The sequence below is a fragment of the Tamandua tetradactyla genome, chromosome 12, assembly GCF_023851605.1.
Source record: "Tamandua tetradactyla isolate mTamTet1 chromosome 12, mTamTet1.pri, whole genome shotgun sequence".
Lineage (NCBI taxonomy): Eukaryota > Metazoa > Chordata > Mammalia > Pilosa > Myrmecophagidae > Tamandua > Tamandua tetradactyla.
The window spans coordinates 29,550,253-29,570,725 of record NC_135338.1 but is presented as its reverse complement, the minus strand read 5'-3'; the positions used below and the strand labels follow the sequence as shown (position 1 = coordinate 29,570,725).

Genomic DNA, 20,473 nt, shown 5'->3' with positions numbered 1-20,473 from the left:
AAGTCAAAAATGTTATGTTGATTCAGAATTTGTAAAAATATAGACTAAAAGTTTTGTACACCAGTGCTCAGAGCAGCATTATTCACAATCGTCAAAAGGTGGAAACAACAATTGTTCAACAAAGATAAGCAGATAAATAAAATGTGGTATATATATATAATAGAATATTATTCAGCCAAAAAAGGAATGAAGTTCTGATACATGCTAAAACATAGACGAACCTTGAAAACATGCTAAGTGAAATAAGCCAGACACAAAAAAACAAATACTGTAGGGTTTCATTTATATGATATATATGTATATTCTTGTATTATCTCTATATAACTACAATTAAAAAATAAGTCTAGGCACACACTGGAAATGAATGGTGAGCTACATACACAAAAAAGCAAATTAATATAAAAGCTTGTGTGATGGAATTAGAAAATCACTATTAAGATTGAGTAACAACTGAGGCAAGAAACATCAATAGATACCATATAGTTTAAAAAAAAATATTTAGACACAAAGTTTTTCATACAAGAGATGAAAGTCATGCTCTTAATGTAGTTAATCTATATGTAATTTCTCATTTTCATTTGTAGCAACATAATTCATTCTATTTTCCAAAGGCATATTACTGAAATTAAAAGAAAAAGTAGTAAAACAGTTATTTGGGGGATGGATACATAGTAGACATCAAAAGGCACTAACAAGTGGGAATTTATGTAATAGGAATTGTGGAAGATAGTGAGAAAAGAAAACAAATGAAGTGAGCCTTAAGACTGCTACTTTTTACAATTGTCTAAAAACACTACATAGATAATAATCAATGGAATCTCTTCAACCCAGATGAAACAGATTTGGACTTTAAGAAAAGATCCTTTTGCAGCTGTAGTTTCTAGTTAACTAAATTAAAAGAGAGACTAGAAGAAAAGACAAATGTCATGTCAGACTGGGACAACAAGAGGAATTATATAAAAGCAAACTCGATAAATAATAGGTGTGAATTTTCATTATTTTCTAAATGAGCAAGTGTAGTATATTACAGGTCATAAGGCCAATGAACAAGGACCAAATACTACCAATTAGACAATAAACAATTAAGTGTTTAACATGGCAGAGAAGCTTGCTAAATGGATGGGTTTTCTATCTATTTTTGCATGATTTTATATTTTATCCCAAATCTGAACTAATTAATAATATTAATTATAAAATGCTTTGCTCCATTTTACTTTATCAGCTCTTTAATTCTCCCTTCTGGTGGGATACAGTGTTCTCTTATGTTTTGAGTCAAAAATTATTTCAACAGTAGAGCTGTGTTCCAGTAGCCATGTTTCTTGAAGATGAATAATGATAGAGCTTCCATCGTGTGACTATGTGATAGTAAAACCTTGTGTCTAATGCTCCTTGCATCTAATGTATGGACACAGGAGTAAAAAAATATAGATAATAAATAAACAAATAATAGGGGAACAAAGGTTAAAATAAATTGAGTAGTCTGAAATACTAGGGTCAATGAAAGGGAGTGGTAAGGGGTATGGTATGTATGAGGTTTTTCTTTTTCCTTTCTTTTGCTGGAGAGATGCAAATGTTCAAAAACATGATCATGGTGATGAATATACAACTATGTGATGCTATTGTGAGCCACTGACTGTAACCATGTCAAGAATGTTTGTGTGTCAAGAATGTTTGTTCGTTGTTTATAATAAAAATATTGGGTGGTACAATGGTGGCTCAATGGCAGAATTCTCACATGCCATGCCAGAGACCCGGAATCGATTCCAGGTGCCTGCCCATGCCAAAAAAACCCCCCCAAAAATCCAACTTCAAATAAAGAACTTAAAGACAATTGGGTCCCTTGCACATGGCAAAGAAACTGACAGGAGGTGGGGAGGGGGTAGGATGGGGAAGGGCAAGGTAGAGGCTGGAAGGAAAACATACACATAAACATACACAGAAGGATTCATCTGTGAGAGGTCTATGAAGAATAAACAAGAGAATAGAGAAGTTTTATTATGTGAAAAGTTGGCATCCTAGCACTGGCACTCATACTGAAAATTAAAGCATCCTGTAAAAAGTTTGACTCTTTAAAAGCTTCAAACCTAAGTAACATACACAAGCCAAACTGTCAATTGATACTTATTTAACTCAGTCATCTATAAACACAGTAAGAGAAATAATCCACAAAAGTATTAGTGGAATACTTACTTCGGACCTCATATTGATTATACTCCATTGTCTTTAGTAGAGGATGAGAAAAACAATGCCATGGTAGCTGTTTTCTAACCTGAGGCAGCACGTAATGGGTTACAAAACCCACAAAGGCCACCAATGCATACAACAAATACTTGAGAGCAGGCTGAAAAAAAAAATAAGGTTGAGAAAATAAGGAGTGATTTTGAGACTCATCGGAGAACTACTCATTTGTCAATTCAATTTTCCATTTGATAATGGAGAATAGCAAAGTCAATTTTGGAATATAAGAATTAAACATTATTTCTATAGTTAACATTTCTCTGTTATTATATGTATTTTTCCCTGCTTAAATTCAGTCATGAAGGTTAGTAACTGTTCAGGTATTACAGATACTTAAAATGTGTTAACTACTTTCTCTGGTATCTCACAATACTATATAATGAAACAATAGACTGAGGCATATTGCCTGCCATTCCAAGAATATTCTATGTGACTTTCACAGTAATGTATTAAATTGTTTTAACAATTAGAGATAATAAGAGATAAAGGCCATGAGCTAAGTTAAACTAAGTCTGAGAGAAGAGGAGAACGGGATGAGAAAAAAAGAATGTTCTTTTATTATACCTTTGTATGGTATATAAGAAGAGAGCTCTCATGTAAGACTAAATTGACAAAAGAGGAAATCAAGTATCATCACTTCAAATATTCAAATTATATCATATATTTAGAAACTGTGGAACCTCTTAGATATGAAGGAGTCTCCACCTAATCCTTGAAGACCCCAATGGACCTTACTCAGCTTGTGAGGTTTCAAGAATTAATAGCTCAAATTGGAAGAGAAGAATAACAGGCAGGAATATTAAATAAAACTAAATAATATAACTTTTGCCTCTGGACAAATGGAGTAAGAGGGACCAGATTTGTTATCTCACATGAACAACAAAAGCAGAAAAAAATACATAAACAAATGGTTTTCGAGACAGTAGGCCTCAGGAAATAGTGGAAACAAATAGAGGAAACAAATGAGGTGAGCCTTAAGACTGCCCTAGTACACTGCCTTCAGGGAGTTTACAATGTGCAGTAACAGAGGGGGAAGCAAGGCAGAGAGAGCCAAGAGGACTTCCTAAGTTAAGGAGACAGAGCCAAGGATCTGGAAAGACCTAGATACCAGATAGCATCCAGAGAGGAGTACAGAGGAAGAACTTTGGAGATGCAGATCTCACACTAAAAGAAATGTTAAAGTAAATCTTTCAGGCAAACAAAAGGATACCATAAGGAAATATGGATCTAAAGGAAAGAATGAAGAGCACTGGAAATGGTAATTATATGGCCTACAAATGAGAGGAACTGTACTCAAAGAACTGTACTTAAAGGAACATCTGAGGAGCCTCATCCATACCTGGACCTGAGACAGACGATGAGATTACAGACTTGCAGGCTGTACTGGAATGAGACTTTTCAGGGTTTTAGGAGGGGGTAAGTGTGCACATGAAAGGGACATGAATCAATGGAGGCCAGAAGTAGATGGTGGGGGTCAGCCTTCAAAATGGCACTAATAATCCCCACCTCCTGGTATTTACAACTATGTTTCCCTTTCACACTGAAACAGGGTTGATCTGTGTGACCAACAAAATATGGAGGAAGCAGCGGCATGCACTTTCAACATCAGGTTACAAAAGACTTTGGCTTCTATCTTAGGCTTTCGTTCTCTAGGATCACTTGCTCTGGCAGAAACCAGCTGCCAGTTAATGAGGACACTCAGGTAGTCTATGTTAAGGACAATACAGAAAGGAATTGAGGTCTCTGGCCAATAGTCAGCAAGGAATTGAGTCCTGCCAATAACAAGGCCCTGAAGGATGCAGCTAGAATCATTCAGCTAAGCCACTCCCAGATCAAGACCCAAAGAAACCATGAGAAAATAAATGTTTGCTGTTAAAACCAAAAAAAACTTCATATATTTTGGCAACATGGACAAACATCAGAATCAAATCAGAAATGAACCCAGTTATTCCCCCACAAGTAAAAGAACAAAATGATTCCTTACCTGCAATACTGTGAATACTGTGCTTACATGAATAGCAAAATACAGTACACCAATCACAATGCATACTACTAAGTCAGATTGTAAACGCTCACTCTGTGGAACAAAACAAAATTATTTAAACGATTATAAAAAAAAAAAACGATTATGTACATGATTTATTTTTCCTTCATTCCCAACTACTAAACTTTAAAAAGAATATTTTCATGGATTCTCTTCTTTAGTACTGCAGAGATTTTTTATAGCAATGCCAAGGAAATTAAATTTATCTAGATCTACATATTGTATAATAGATCACAACAAAGTCTTTTAGAATGAAATTTTTTTTACGTTGGTCTACAGGTTTTACCTCTACATATGAGAAAAACGAAATGAAGTCCTTAAGTTACCTGATCATTTATAGAGGTATATCCCTTTATATAAATTATATTTTCAATGGTCTTCTGAAACATTGAAACTATGTATACAGTTTGGGAGCATAGGCCCTCAATGATTCCTATTTTACTGACTAGATTTTGGTTCCTTTACTGGTTGGACTAAAAATAAGAAACCTCTTGATATCTTTGTTAGGATGGTCTTCAATTGGCGAGTTAGAGTTATATTTATAAGCTAGAATCAGAATATTCAACTAATGTAATCTTTTGCTAACACAGAAAATAGAATCAGAAGAGAATTTGTTTAAACTATGTCTTGAGGTAGTTTTGTATTTCTAAAGTTCTCAGAAAATTAGGTGAAAATCTCAAGTCCACCAAAGGTAATATATCTAATTTAAGATCTATATAAATTCAGTCTTTTCTCAAATGGAAATAATCTAAAATAATAACTAGAAAAGGAATGTTTTATGTTTTGTTCCATAAAACAGATATAAATCTACAGAACTCATTTTTCAAATAATTACTAACAGAATACATGCCAATATTATAATTCACTAAATTAGAAATATGAAATCACTGCATTTATTACAGGTTATTTTTCTCTCCTTCAGCCTGTGAAATGTATACACAATATACTTTTTCAATTTCCCTTGAGAATAAAATAAAGACATAATTTTATCAACAAGAATGACAAAAGCAAAAAAAAAAACAAAACTTATTTCTGTTAATATTCATCTTTCAGATCCCAATTGAAACTGAATAGTACTAAAAATTCCATGAAATTATTTGAATGTAACTAATCTGGGAATGAATGTTTAGCATACTTACTGTTCTACTTGGAAACAAGATTGAAAAATGTACATTTTATATGTAAAAATTTGAAATAAAGGCATTTGAAAATGTACAACTAATCAATGTAACTGTAATTTTCCCTCTTACTAAAGACCTTCAAAAAGTGCTCATTATATAAGATAAATTTTTTAAAATTTAAGTCTTTTATGTGATCTAAACAGCTAAAACTTACAACAGAATTTCTAAGTTTTTCAGGCAGTGGATCTTTTACTTCAGATAGAGGGTCTTCTGGATTCTTTTCTTCTGTTTTTGGAAAAATCTTAGATTGCACCAAAGACCTTTATATTAAAAAAATTAAGAGCAAAAAAATAATAAAAAGAGAAAACAATAATAGTAATAAATACATATATAACCTAAACACTGGTACTTCACAAATGGCAAATAAAGTTTATGATAGAAAAATTAAGTGACACAACTATATTTAATCATTAGCAAATAGTGAATTCTAAAAATGTAAGATGCCATATTGAGTATACAGTGAAAATACTTCCATTAAAACATAGTTTTAATACTTGGGAAGGAATAAGCTGAAAAATACTCTCATCAACATAGTTAGGATTACCTGAAATTAACATACTTTGAAACATAATATAAAATTAGGCCAGTAGCACTTCGGAAAGGCACTGGGAAAAGAAACCTTGATAGCAAAATTTGCAAGAAATGCCAACTTATTTAAATTCCTTTAATTCAATAACATAATTGATTTCACTTACAAAAGCACAGATGGATCACTACTTTGTCGGCTGAGATGATAGGATATTGCCACTAACAAGCCACAAAAAATGGAGAAAAGTACTGGAATATGCTGGCCATCCCAAGAATCCTGTTGAAATATAAAAAAAGAACCAACTTAATAGAATATGCTTCTAATCCATTAAATAACCCTTTTATTTCAGTACTTTTGAGAAAGATAACTTAAATTCAATAAAAACCTTTTAAACCATATTACTAGTTACAGTTTATTCCAGATAAATTGAGATTCATTACTTTCTTTGTTTTTTTAGATTTATTACTTTCTGATAAACTAGAATCTGTCTTCAGATTTCTCTTGGCACTAAAACACTATTCACATGCTAAGAATTAGCATTCGCCTCTGATGCATGCTCTTCCCCAGTTCTTCCACATGTGAAGTATTATTAAGCTTACAGTAAACTATGTGTTCCTTTCAAAGACTGAAATAATTTGATAAAGTCAACTTTTTTGGTTTGTTTTTTGTTATTTTGTTTTGTGTTAGTAAACTTTTGATTATACATATAATAATGGAATAGGAAAAGGTAAAATACCATAATACCAGACTTCAAGCAAAAGATGATGTTGATATTTGGTTGGTGTGCCAATTTGAAAGGATTATGTACCCTAGAAAAACCATGTTTTAATCCTGATCCACTTGTGGAGGCAGTCGTTTCTTTTAATACCTCTTCAGCACTATAGGTTGGAGATTTGATCAGATTATCTCCACGGAAATGTGACTCACCCAATTGTGGGTATTAACCTTTGATTATATGCAGATGTTACTCTACCCATTCCAGAAGTGTCTTGATTACTTTAATGAAATCCTTTAAAAGAGTTAACATTTTCGAATAGAGCTTGAGAGCCAAAGGAGACACTAGAATCAGGAGAGCCCACACAACCAGAGACCCTTGGAAATGAAGAAGGAAAATGTCCCTGGGGGAGCTTCATGAAACAAGAAGCCTGGAGAGAATAATAGCAGACGTTGCCATGTTCGCCACGTGCCTTTCCAGTTGAGAGAAACCGTGAACTGCATCGGCCTTTCTGGAGTGAAGGTAACCTCCTGTTGGTGCCTTAATTTGGACATTATTATAGACTTGCTTTAACTGGGATATTTTCATGGCTTTAGAATTGTAAACTTGTAACTTATTAAATTCCACTTTTTAAAAGCTGTTCCATTTCTGGTATATCACATTCCAGTAGCTAGTAAACTAGAATAGCTGGGTACTGTCTTCATACCTTTGCTCAAGGATCCATGGTTTATATATCATTTTATCTGCTAGAACACTGAGCAAGCATTCAGTAAGTGCTTCATAAATGAATGAACTACATATTCCTAGGAATAAATAATTCTACGGCTAGCTTCCAAGGCCATTCAAACATGTGGATATGCCATGCCTCCTCAGCTCGTGAGAGTAGTTTTGAAGTCTACTGATGTGGCAACTAACATAGAATGGATAATAAAGATTATAGGAATATTTAACATTTCTTAAGTGTTGTAGATACCACTCTAATCCTTCATCTTTCTCTAGGCATTCTGAAATGTAGAATGGTAGGTGTAAAAGTGGTAATATAGAATACACATCTCATTTTTCCCCCCACTTAATAATAATCTTGGAAATTGCTTCTCATCACATTTATAGAGACATTTTATTTTTTAATGACTCAATCAAAACCTTATCACCTGATCCCAGAGTAATTTGGGCAGTAAATAAAGAAGTATTTGCAAAGTCCTCTTGGGGGACTGGGGAGAAAGGAGGAAATATTCAACTTCCCTATTTTGAGAATTTCTGGTATTCTTAAAAGCAGTGGGGGCAACCATATCAATAGGCTGAGCCCTCAATCTTGGGGTTCGCAGCTATGAAACTTATTCCTACAAAGGAAAGGCTAAGCCTACTTAAAATTATGCCTATGAATCACCCTCAGAGAACCTCTTTTGTTGCTCAGATGTAGCCTCTTTCTCTAAGCCAATTTGGCAGATGAACTCATTACCCTCCCCCCCCCCACACACACACACATGAGGCAAGACTCCGGAGGGTGTAAATCTCCCTGGCAACATAGGACAAAAATTCTGGGATTCACTGGGATCTGGCATCATGGGATTGAGAAAGCCTTCTTGACCAAAATGGGGAAGAGGGAAATGAGGCAAAACAAAGTTTCATTGGCTGAGAGATTTCAGAGTCGAGAGGTTATTTTTATGCATTATATAGATATCCCTTTTTAGTTTATGGGGTATTGGAGGGCTGGAGGAAAGTACCTGAAACTGCTGAACTGTGTTCCAGTAACTTTGATTCTTGAAGACTATTGTATAACTATATAACTTATAGTATGACTGATTGCAAAAACCTTGTGTCTGATGCTTCTTTTATCCAGGGTATAGACAGACGAGTAAAAAAGTATAGATAAAACATAAATAATAGAGGGGATAATGGGTTAAATAAATTGGGCAGATTGAAATGGTAGTGGTCAATGAGAGGGAGAGGTAAGGGGTATGGGATGCATGAATATTTTCTCTTGTCTTTTTATTTCTTTTTCTGGAATGATGCAAATGTTCTAAAAACGATCTTGGTGATGAAAACACAACTATGTGATGATACTGTGAGCCACTGATTGCACATCACGTGTGGACTGTATACGTGTGAACATTTGTCAACAAAAATACTTCAAAAAAAAAAAAAACCTATTGATTCCTGGTGCCTGTCCATGCAAAACAAACAAACAAAAAAACCTTATTAGCATCAAATTGGACACTATGTACCAACCCCCATTCTTAGATCTTAGATCTTTGTAAGTATTTCCTAAATAATTCCTACAATCACACTTGGAGATACATACTATTACGCTCCATTTTATAGATGAGGAAACTAAGGCACAGAGTTTAAATAGTTTTTCCAGTTAAGTAGTGAAGCCAGGATTTGATAAAGAGTATGTGCGTTTCACTGCATGTAAATTTTCCCGCAATTCAAAATAAAAAGAGCCTTTGAAATAAAAAATTAAAAAAAAAAATGCCTATATTTATCTGACAAATAGCTAACACTACCTATGGCTCTCAGACAAGAGAGAAACATTCTCAAGTTGATCTCAAAATGACTGGTATATTTGATTTAACTTAAATAATTTAAAATTATCATCCATTCAAAATAATTCATGAACATCTCCCCAGCTTACAAATTATACATAAACAAATTGATAGTAGTTAACACCCCTCTTGAGTCACTAACTAGAAAACCACAAAGCAAATCAACCCTGAGTTGTTAATAAACTCTCTAATTCAGAAATAGAGAAAGGACAGAAACCATGAAAAGTAAAACAGTTTTGGGATACTTAATATGGTCAAAAATTAGCAGATAGATTTGCTTTACCTACTGTAGCTGGCCTTGACTTCCTCCAAGGTCTAAATATCTTTGCTTTTTTTATATAATAGTCCAAATTATAGCAATCTTTTAAATATATGAAAACCTCTGGAAATTTTACCTCTGTTAATAGGATGCAACCAAAGTGGTTTTGTATGCCCAACTATTTCAATTTCTTTTAAAAACAATAGTATGTGCTAGAGATCATTGTATATTAATACATAACAATCTGTTTTTATTTTTTCATAGATGTATAGCTTTCCATAGTGTGACTATACCATGATCAATTTAATTAATTACAAATGACAGATATTTAGGTCATTTCCAGGGTTTTATATATTACAAATCGGGCTCTAACAAACTCCTTATACACAATCCTGGCTTATGTATACAAATATCTCTGCAGATTTATTACAGTTAAATAGCACATGTTAATAACTAAAATTGTTTAATGTCAATGCCAAGGACAAGAAAGAAGGAAGAAAAACCTATCTTCTTGCTGGCCTCAGGACACAGAAAGCTGGCAATTTTATAATGGTTGCTATTCTGCTACATGATTACAGTTAAAAGGAGCTTTGCAAATTAGTTAGAAAATTTACTACAGTTGTTAACTTCTATGATTGCAATTCCCAAATAATTACTCACATCCCAAATATGATTCAACAGACCTATAACCTATATTAGAACGACTTAGAGGTGGGTGCATCCTTCACAATGGGGACCAATTAATCTCTCTAAAATGCAACTGTGATCATTTCCTTGCACCACCTACAATAAATAAGTTTTATCTACCTCAAACACTGTTCTAGTTTGCTAGCTGCTTAAATGCAACACACCAGAGATGGACTGGCTTTTAATAAAAGGGGATTTATTTCGTTAAAAACATGTAGTTCTTCAGAGGAAAGGCAGCTAATTTTCAACTGGTTCTTTCTTATGTGGGAAGGCACAGGGTGATCTCTGTTGGCCTTCGCCCCAGGCCTCTGGGTTCCAACAACTTTGCCCTGGGTGATTCCTTTCTGCATCTCCAAAGGCCCGGTATGGAATCTGCATCTCCAAAGGCCTGGGCTGAACTGCAAGTGCCAGGATGAGGTATGGCTGAGCTGCTCGGGCTGTGCTAGGTTGATCTCTCTCGTTTAAGCATCTAGCTAATTAAATCAAACACCATTCACTACAGCAGCCGACTGCGGATGTAATCAGCAACAGATGAAGTTCCCATGCCATTGGCTCATGTCCACAGCAATAAAACTAAGCACCTCCACCTGGCCAAGTTGACACCTGAACCTAACTACCACAAACATATCACCTTCAGGATAAAAGATCTTTCATAATCCAGCCCTTGCCTATCTTTCCAGCCTTACTGAACTTTCTTTAGGTACCCAAATCTCTAGCAATTCCAAATAATTTGCTAATTCCTCTATACAACACTCTTTACAACTCTACAACTCCATGGCTCATCATCACTGGTACTATCTAGCTAATTATTATTAGTCTTTCAAATTTTGGTTCAAAAGTTATTCCCCTGGTGGTGTGATCTCATTCTGAAAGCAGGGGCTCTGGCCCTTCTGCTTGTCTTAAATTTCTCACGCAGTGCTGGGAGATCAAGTTCTGCTCTGGATTAATAGTGCAGCCTCTCTGTATCAGTATAGCCCCACCACCAGGCACATAGTAGATGTCTAGGAAATATTTATTGAATGAATATTTTTGCTTAACCGATTAAACATATTGTCAAAATGTACTCAATATCCCAGGAAGAAAGATGGGCATCTGTTTGGAGCATTTTGGAAGAAATGCCCTTTTAAAAAAATAAAAACGAAAATTGAGTGGCCTGTTGGAATTGGTGGTGGCTGCCTGGGGCTTGAGACAACGTTCCTGTTTGAAACTGTTAGGTCTCTGGAATTTTCCATAGGTCCCTTTGTCCTACCAAGATGAACTGATAGAGGTGAGGAAGGGATGACTAAGGTGAGAACAGGGCTTTGTTTTGTTGAAGAGTTCCTGTATGAACCTGGGGTGACCTCCCAAGAGTTCCAGGAGACTGTTTTAAGTCATCTCTTTTCACTCTTTCTCCATCTCTCCCTGCTTTTCACTTAACTTCACCAAAAATCTTTTCCGCTTTATCTCCAGAACATTTCCAATGCTACCCAGACCTTCTATGACACAAGAGGCAGCTTGGGTCAGTGGAAAGAGCTAAGCTTCAATCTGGCTTCAATTCTGATCATGGTGGAATGTTAGGCAACTTGAAAATTGAATTATGTCCCCCACAAAAGGCTTGTTTGAATAATCTTAATCCACCCATTTGTAAATAAGACCTTTGAAGGTGTCATTACTAGCTAAGGTGTAGACTCATTTGTTGATAGGATCCTCAGAGATCCTTTTTTTGGATGAAGCCAAACTGAATAAGGGTAGGCCTTAATCTTTATGGCTGAAGTCCTTATAAAGAGGGGAAATCTACACAGATACATCCACAACTGAGCAGGAGAAGCCAGAAGGAGAAGCCATGTGACAGAAGCAGAGATGTAAGTCAAGAAACCCCAAGGATTGTGGCAAGCCTGCACAAGAATGCTACAGATCATGGGAGAAAGCATGACATATAGAGAATTGATTTTGAACTTTCAGCCTCTAGAACCTTGAGAAAAAACACTACCATTGTTTAAGCCAACCCACTGTACGGTAGTTGTCATAGCAGCTTGGGAAAATTAAGACAGCAAACTAAGTCCTTATCATATTGACCTGGCACTGCCCTAGTCCAGGCTAGCATTTCTTCTTGCCTGGGTGACTGCAGAAGCTTCCTCAACAGTTTGCCTACGGCCAATCATCATTTCCAATCCATGCCTCATGCTAACATTAAAGTGATTCTCTAATCACATCACTTTAAAACCCCTCAAGATTACTTAGTGCTCTTAGACTAGAGAGCAAGCCTCTAGTCCTTTCCCACAGCCTCCCAGGGCCAGGTGGTCTGGTTTCTGCTGACCTCTCCAGGTTTTCCTGTGGCTCATTCTTCAATGAGCTGTGTGACCTTGGCCAAGTGCTCTCAACCTTCTGAACCTCAGTTTCCTCATCTGAATCAGAGAGGTCATACATATCTCAGTCATTCTGCTTGTTATGGGTACAACTACCACTTTAAAATCGTACCCAACTCCTCTAGGCCCTATTTCTCCAAAAGAAGTTACAAATTCCAAGAAGATCCTGATTGTCAATAAACCTTTTCTTCTGCAAAAAAAAAAAACTTATTCCCTTGGAAAACTGTCATTAATCCCTTTAGACTGAATAAAATAGTCTCAGTTTTTAAACCCATAGCACCCTTGTGTTGGTTAATTTGTTAATCACAGCTAATCTATAAACTCCTTAAAGGCAGGAATTGGCTTTTAGCATACTACCTGGCACACAGTAAGGGCTCGATAAACACTACTAAATAAATGAGGCAAGGCAGGATCATAGTCCTTTCAATCCTACTATTTGGATTGTTTTGCATTCATCATTAAGAAACAAACAAAAGGACTTCCTGGAAGATGGCGGCTTAGTAAGACGCGCGGATCTTAGTTTCTTCTCCAGGACACCTACTAGGGGAGTAGAAACGATACAGAAAGCGCCCAAAGCCACAACAGAGATAAAAAAGACAGCGTACCCCATCCTGGAACGGCTGGCTGGCTGAGAGAAGCAGCTCGGGTGAGATCGCCGAGGCGCGCGGGCCTTACCGGGCGGGGTGGCAAGCGGCCGGAGTTACTCCCTTCCCCCTTCCCGGGCCGGCTGGGAGAATTGGAGAGGCGGTCCCCTGAAACAAAGACGGCTGGCGCCCACACCACGCGCAGCCCCCGAACCAACTGAGAGAATTGGATCGGAAACCCCCAGGCCGCGGAGAACGGTGACGAGTGGGGGAGGCCCCTTCCAAACCCGTGACTCCCGGGGAACGTGCACTCTCTCGGGCGGGCCGCTGCCGCTGGCGCCCTCCCGCCACGCTTGTTGCCCAGGGCCGACTAGGAAATTCGGACGGGCTCTTTCCCTGGCTGCGGCGACCAGCAACCCTCCCTGCGTTCGGACCCCGGGCCGGCTCAAGCCGTTTCGGCTAGCGAACCCCCAGGACGGCGAGAGTTTTCCAAAGTTTAAGGTCCCACAGCACCTTTTACTGGTGGGACCCGCAGACAAACGTGTGCCACGAGCGCCACCTACTGGGCAGGATAAGAAAAACAGAACCCAGAGATTTCACAGAAAAATATTACAACCTTGCTGGGTCCAACACCAAGAGAAATCTGAATAAATGCCCAGACGCCAGCAGCAGAAGATAACTGTCCACGCTCAAAAGATTGAGAATATGGCCCAGTCAAAGGAACAAACCAATAGCTCAAATGAGACACAAGAGCTGAGACAACTAATCCTGAATATACGAACAGAAATGGAAAACCTCTTCAAAAATGAAATCGATAAATTGAGGGAGGACATGAAGAGGACATGGGCTGAACATAAAGAAGAAATAGAAAAACTGAAAAAACAAATCGCAGAACTTATGGAAGTGAAGGATAAAGTAGCAAACATAGAAAAAATAATGGATAGCTACAATGATAGATTTAAAGAGACAGAAGATAGAATTAGTGATTTGGAGGATGGAACATCTGAATCCCAAAAAGAAACAGAAACTATCGGGAAAAGAATGGAAAAATTTGAACAGGGTATCAGGGAACTCAAGGACAATATGAACCGCACAAATATACGTGTTGTGGGTGTCCCAGAAGGAGAAGAGAAGGGAAAAGGAGGAGAAAAACTAATGGAAGAAATTATCACTGAAAATTTCCCAACTCTTATGAAAGACCTAAAATTACAGATCCAAGAAGTGCAGCGCACCCCAAAGAGATTAGACCCAAATAGGCGTTCTCCAAGACACTTACTAGTTAGAATGTCAGAGGTCAAAGAGAAAGAGAAGATCTTGAAAGCAGCAAGAGAAAAACAATCCATTACATACAAGGGAAACCCAATAAGACTTTGTGTAGATTTCTCAGCAGAAACCATGGAAGCTAGAAGACAGTGGGATGATATATTCAAAATACTAAAAGAGAAAAACTGCCAACCAAGACTCCTATATCCAGCAAAATTATCCTTCAAAAATGAGGGAGAAATTAAAACATTCTCAGACAAAAAGTCACTGAAAGAATTTGTGACCAAGAGACCAGCTCTGCAAGAAATACTAAAGGGAGCACTAGAGTCAGATACAAAAAGACAGAAGAGAGAGATATGGAAAAGAGTGTAGAAAGAAGGAAAATCAGATATGATATATATAATACAAAAGGCAAAATGTTAGAGGAAAATATTATCCAAACAGTAATAACACTAAATGTCAATGGACTGAATTCCCCAATCAAAAGACATAGATTGGCAGAATGGATTAAAAAACAGGATCCTTCTATATGCTGTCTACAGGAAACACATCTTAGACCCAAAGATAAACATAGGTTGAAAGTGAAAGGTTGGGAAAAGATATTTCATGCAAATAACAACCAGAAAAGAGCAGGAGTGGCTATACTAATATCCAACAAATTAGACTTCAAATGTAAAACAGTTAAAAGAGACAAAGAAGGACACTATATACTAATAAAAGGAACAATTAAACAAGAAGACATAACAATCATAAATATTTACGCACCGAATCAGAATGCCCCAAAATACGTGAGGAATATACTGCAAACACTGAAAAGGGAAATAGACTCATATACCATAATAGTTGGAGACTTCAACTCACCACTCTCATCAAGGGACAGAACATCTAGACAGAGGATCAACAAAGAAATAGAGAATCTGAATATTACTATAAATGAACTAGACTTAATAGACATTTATAGGACATTACATCCCACAACAGCAGGATACACCTTTTTCTCAAGTGCTCATGGATCATTCTCAAAGATAGACCATATGCTGGGTCACAAAGCAAGTCTTAACAAATTTAAAAAGATTGAAATCTTACACAACACTTTCTCGGACCATAAAGGAATGATGTTGGAAATCAATAATAGGCAGAGTGCCAGAAAATTCACAAATACGTGGAGGCTCAACAACACACTCCTAAACAACGACTGGGTCAAAGAAGAAATTGCAAGAGAAATTAGCAAATACCTCGAGGTGAATGAAAATGAAAACACAACATATCAAAACTTATGGGACGCAGCAAAGGCAGTGCTAAGAGGGAAATTTATTGCTCTAAATGCCTATATCAGAAAAGAAGAAAAGGCAAAAATTCAGGAATTAACTATCCATTTGGAAGAACTGGAGAAAGAACAGCAAGCTAACCCCAAAGCAAGCAAAAGGAAAGAAATAACAAAGATTAGAGCACAAATAAATGAAATTGAAAACATGAAAACAATAGAGAAAATCAATAAGGCCAGAAGTTGGTTCTATGAGAAAATCAATAAGATTGATGGGCCCTTAGCAAGATTGACAAAAAGAAGAAGAGAGAGGATGCAAATAAATAAGATCAGAAATGGAAGAGGAGACATAACTACTGACCTCACAGAAATAAAGGAGGTAATAACAGGATACTATGAACAACTTTACGCTAATAAATACAACAATTTAGAGGAAATGGACGGGTTCCTGGAAAGACATGAACAACCAACTTTGACTCAAGAAGACATAGATGACCTCAACAAACCAATCACAAGTAAAGAAATTGAATTAGTCATTCAAAAGCTTCCTAAAAAGAAAAGTCCAGGACCAGACGGCTTCACATGTGAATTCTACCAAACGTTCCAGAAAGAATTAGTACCAATTCTCTTCAAACTCTTCAAAAAAATCGAAGTGGAGGGAAAACTACCTAATTCATTCTATGAAGCCAACATCACCCTCATACCAAAACCAGGCAAAGATATTACAAAAAAAGAAAACTACAGACCAATCTCTCTAATGAATACAGATGCAAAAATCCTCAATAAAATTCTAGCAAATCGTATCCAACAACACATTAAAAGAATTATACATCATGACCAAGTAGGATTCATCCCAGGTATGCAAGGATGGTTCAACATAAGAAAATCAATTAATGTAATACACCATATCAACAAATCAAAGCAGAAAAATCACATGATCATCTCAATTGATGCAGAGAAGGCATTCGACAAGATTCAACATCCTTTCCTGTTGAAAACACTTCAAAAGATAGGAATACAAGGGAACTTCCTTAAAATGATAGAGGGAATATATGAAAAACCCACAGCTAATATCATCCTCAATGGGGAAAAATTGAAAACTTTCCCCCTAAGGTCAGGAACAAGACAAGGATGTCCACTATCACCACTATTATTCAACATTGTGTTGGAGGTTCTAGCCAGAGCAATTAGACAAGAAAAAGAAATACAAGGCATCAAAATTGGAAAGGAAGAAGTAAAACTATCACTGTTTGCAGACGATATGATACTATACGTCGAAAACCCGGAAAAATCCACAACTAAACTACTAGAGCTAATAAATGAGTACAGCAAAGTAGCAGGTTACAAGATCAACATTCAAAAATCTGTAGCATTTCTATACACTAGTAATGAACAAGCTGAGGGGGAAATCAAGAAACGAATCCCATTTACAATTGCAACTAAAAGAATAAAATACCTAGGAATAAATTTAACTAAAGAGACAAAAAACCTATACAAAGAAAACTACAAAAAACTGCTAAAAGAAATCACAGAAGACCTAAATAGATGGAAGGGCATACCGTGTTCATGGATTGGAAGACTAAATATAGTTAAGATGTCAATCCTACCTAAATTGATTTACAGATTCAATGCAATACCAATCAAAATCCCTACAACTTATTTTTCAGAAATAGAAAAACCAATAAGCAAATTTATCTGGAAGGGCAGGGTGCCCCGAATTGCTAAAAACATCTTGAGGAAAAAAAAACGAAGCTGGAGGTCTCGCGCTGCCTGACTTTAAGGCATATTATGAAGCCACAGTGGTCAAAACAGCATGGTATTGGCATAAAGATAGATATATCGACCAATGGAATCGAATAGAGTGCTCAGATATAGACCCTCTCATCTATGGACATTTGATCTTTGATAAGGCAGTCAAGCCAACTCACCTGGGACAGAGCAGTCTCTTCAATAAATGGTGCCTAGAGAACTGGATATCCATATGCAAAAGAATGAAAGAAGACCCATCTCTCACACCCTATACAAAAGTTAACTCAAAATGGATCAAAGATCTAAACATTAGGTCTAAGACCATAAAACAGTTAGAGGAAAATGTTGGGAGATATCTTATGGATCTTACAACTGGAGGCGGTTTTATGGACCTTAAACCTAAAGCAAGAGCACTGAAGAAGGAAATAAATAAATGGGAACTCCTCAAAATTAAACACTTTTGTGCATCAAAGAACTTCATCAAGAAAGTAGAAAGACAGCCTTCACAATGGGAGACAATATTTGGAAATGATATATCAGATAAAGGTCTAGTATCCAGAATTTATAAAGAGATTGTTCATCTCAACAACAAAAAGACAGCCAACCCAATTACAAAATGGGAAAAAGACTTGAACAGACACCTCTCAGAAGAGGAAATACGGATGGCCAAGAGGCACATGAAGAGATGCTCAATGTCCCTGGCCATTAGAGAAATGCAAATCAAAACCACAATGAGATATCATCTCACACCCACCAGAATGGCCATTATCAACAAAACAGAAAATGACAAGTGCTGGAGAGGATGCGGAGAAAGAGGCACACTTATCCACTGTTGGTGGGAATGTCAAAGGGTGCAACCACTGTGGAAGGCAGTTTGGCGGTTCCTCAAAAAGCTGAATATAGAATTGCCATACGACCCAGCAATACCATTGCTAGGTATCTACTCAAAGGACTTAAGGGCAAAGACACAAACGGACATTTGCACACCAATGTTTATAGCAGCATTATTTACAATTGCAAAGAGATGGAAACAGCCAAAATCTCCATCAACAGAAGAGTGGCTAAACAAACTGTGGTATATACATACGATGGAATATTATGCAGCTTTAAGACAAGATAAACTTATGAACCATGTAATAACATGGATGGACCTAGAGAATATTATGCTGAGTGAATCCAGCCAAAAACTAAAGGACAAATACTGTATGGTCCCACTGATGTGAACGGACATTCGAGAATAAACTTGAAATATGTCATTGGTAACAGAGTTCAGCAGGAGTTAGAAACAGGGTAAGACAATGGGTAATTGAAGCTGAAGGGATACAGACTGTGCAACAGGACTAGATACAAAAACTCAAAAATGGACAGCACAATAATACCTAATTGTAAAGTAATCATGTGAAAACACTGAATGATGCTGCATCTGAGCTATAGGTTTTTGTTTTGTTTTGTGTTGTTTTGTTTTGATTTTACTATTATTACTTTTATTTTTTTCTCTATATTAACATTCTATATCTTTTTCGGTTATGTTGCTAGTTCTTCTAAACCAATGCAAATGTACTAAGAAATGATGATCATGCATCTATGTGATGATGTTAAGAATTAATGATTGCATGTGTAGAATGGTATGATCTCTAAATGTTGGGTTAATTTCTTTTTTTCTGTTAATTAAAAAAAAAAAAAAAGAGAAGGGATAATTGGAGATGAAGGGATACAGACTGTACAACGGGACTGGATATAAAAACTCAGAAATGGACAGCACAATACTACCCAATTGTAATGCAATTATGTTAAAACACTGAATGAAGCTGCATGTGAGGTATAGGTTTTTTGTTTTTGTTTTTTTTGTTTTTTTTTTCTTTCTATTATTGTTTTAATTCTTATTCTGTTGTCTTTTTATTTCTTTTTCTAAATCGATGCAAATGTACTAAGAAATGATGAATATGCAACTATGTGATGTTATTAAGAATTACTGATTGTACATGTACATTGAAATGATTTCTAATTGTTTTGTTAATTCTTTTTTTAATTAATAAAAAAAAATTCCATAAAAAAAAAAAAAAAAAAAAGAAACAAACAAAACATATCAGAAGTACATTTGAGAGGGTGAGAGTTTTTATCATTTTACATTTTTATGTTTGCAATCTGGTGACATTTTTTAAAAAAGAGAGCTCATATGGCTTATCTAGATCCTTCTAACCCAGTGAAATTTAATTTCACTGCATTAACTTTTTCCTAGAATGTATTATAAACTGCAGTCCTTGAACTTATAAGTTTTTAAGAAACCTTGATAGGAATCTTGAGAGGTTACATAAATTCTTAAACTAGAAATCTAAGACTAATTTCATATGCTGTGATTACCATGCCCAATCCATTCCACACCAGCCTAGTTTTTATTAATCTGCTTCTAACATTCATCTATGATTACTGCCTGGAAAGAGATTTTATTTTATTAATGGTTAACTATTAAAATGCCTTCAAATTTAAAATTGCAATGAGAATAATATTCAATATATGAAGACCATGGAAATTAATGCTGAAGAGGCACCAGCAAAAGAGGAAACAAAAATCATGATTAGTCAACTTAAAACAATCTTCATATGGAAATACAGCATTAAGGTCAAAACATATTACAATTTATTGCTCACCTTTAGTGCTCCATAACACAATCCATACAGTAATGCTACTGCCACAATGCTACAGATAAAACTGTAAAGTGCTGCAAGCAGGCTTGTGGTGGCTAGTTAGTAAAGAGAAAAATAAATTAATCTTTCATAAAGGCCTTTGGAAAAAATAAATCTTAAAAGGACATTAAAATGCATTTAAGATGTTATAATGATGACTATAATCAAATACTACTTGTTCTGATTTTAGAAATTCAGTTACTTCATCCTGTCCTTTCAAAAGATTTTGAAATAACAAATGTCTGCTATCTTCAATCTTCAATACAGGATAAAATGTATTTCACCTTTACCTACAAATATTTTATAAATAGCAGGAAATATAGGAACTATATTATCCTCAGGGAATGTATCCAATATTAGCAAAAAGCACAGGAAAATGAAAACA

The 20,473-nt window shown here is 35.9% G+C and overlaps 1 protein-coding gene across 9 annotated transcripts in view; it reads right to left on the bottom strand.

Annotated features, from left to right (window-relative positions):
- Window positions 1-20,473, bottom strand: part of PCNX1 (pecanex 1) — a 224,864-nt gene that overhangs the window by 50,342 nt on the left and 154,049 nt on the right. For all 9 annotated transcript variants that reach the window (XM_077122888.1, XM_077122886.1, XM_077122884.1 and 6 more), the window contains 5 exons: window positions 20,053-20,144; window positions 6,159-6,268; window positions 5,618-5,723; window positions 4,223-4,315; window positions 2,191-2,341 (listed from right to left, as the gene is read on the bottom strand). In XM_077122888.1, the coding sequence (XP_076979003.1) occupies window positions 2,191-2,341; window positions 4,223-4,315; window positions 5,618-5,723; window positions 6,159-6,268; window positions 20,053-20,144 (552 nt within the window). The remainder of the gene's footprint in view (window positions 1-2,190; window positions 2,342-4,222; window positions 4,316-5,617; window positions 5,724-6,158; window positions 6,269-20,052; window positions 20,145-20,473) is intronic.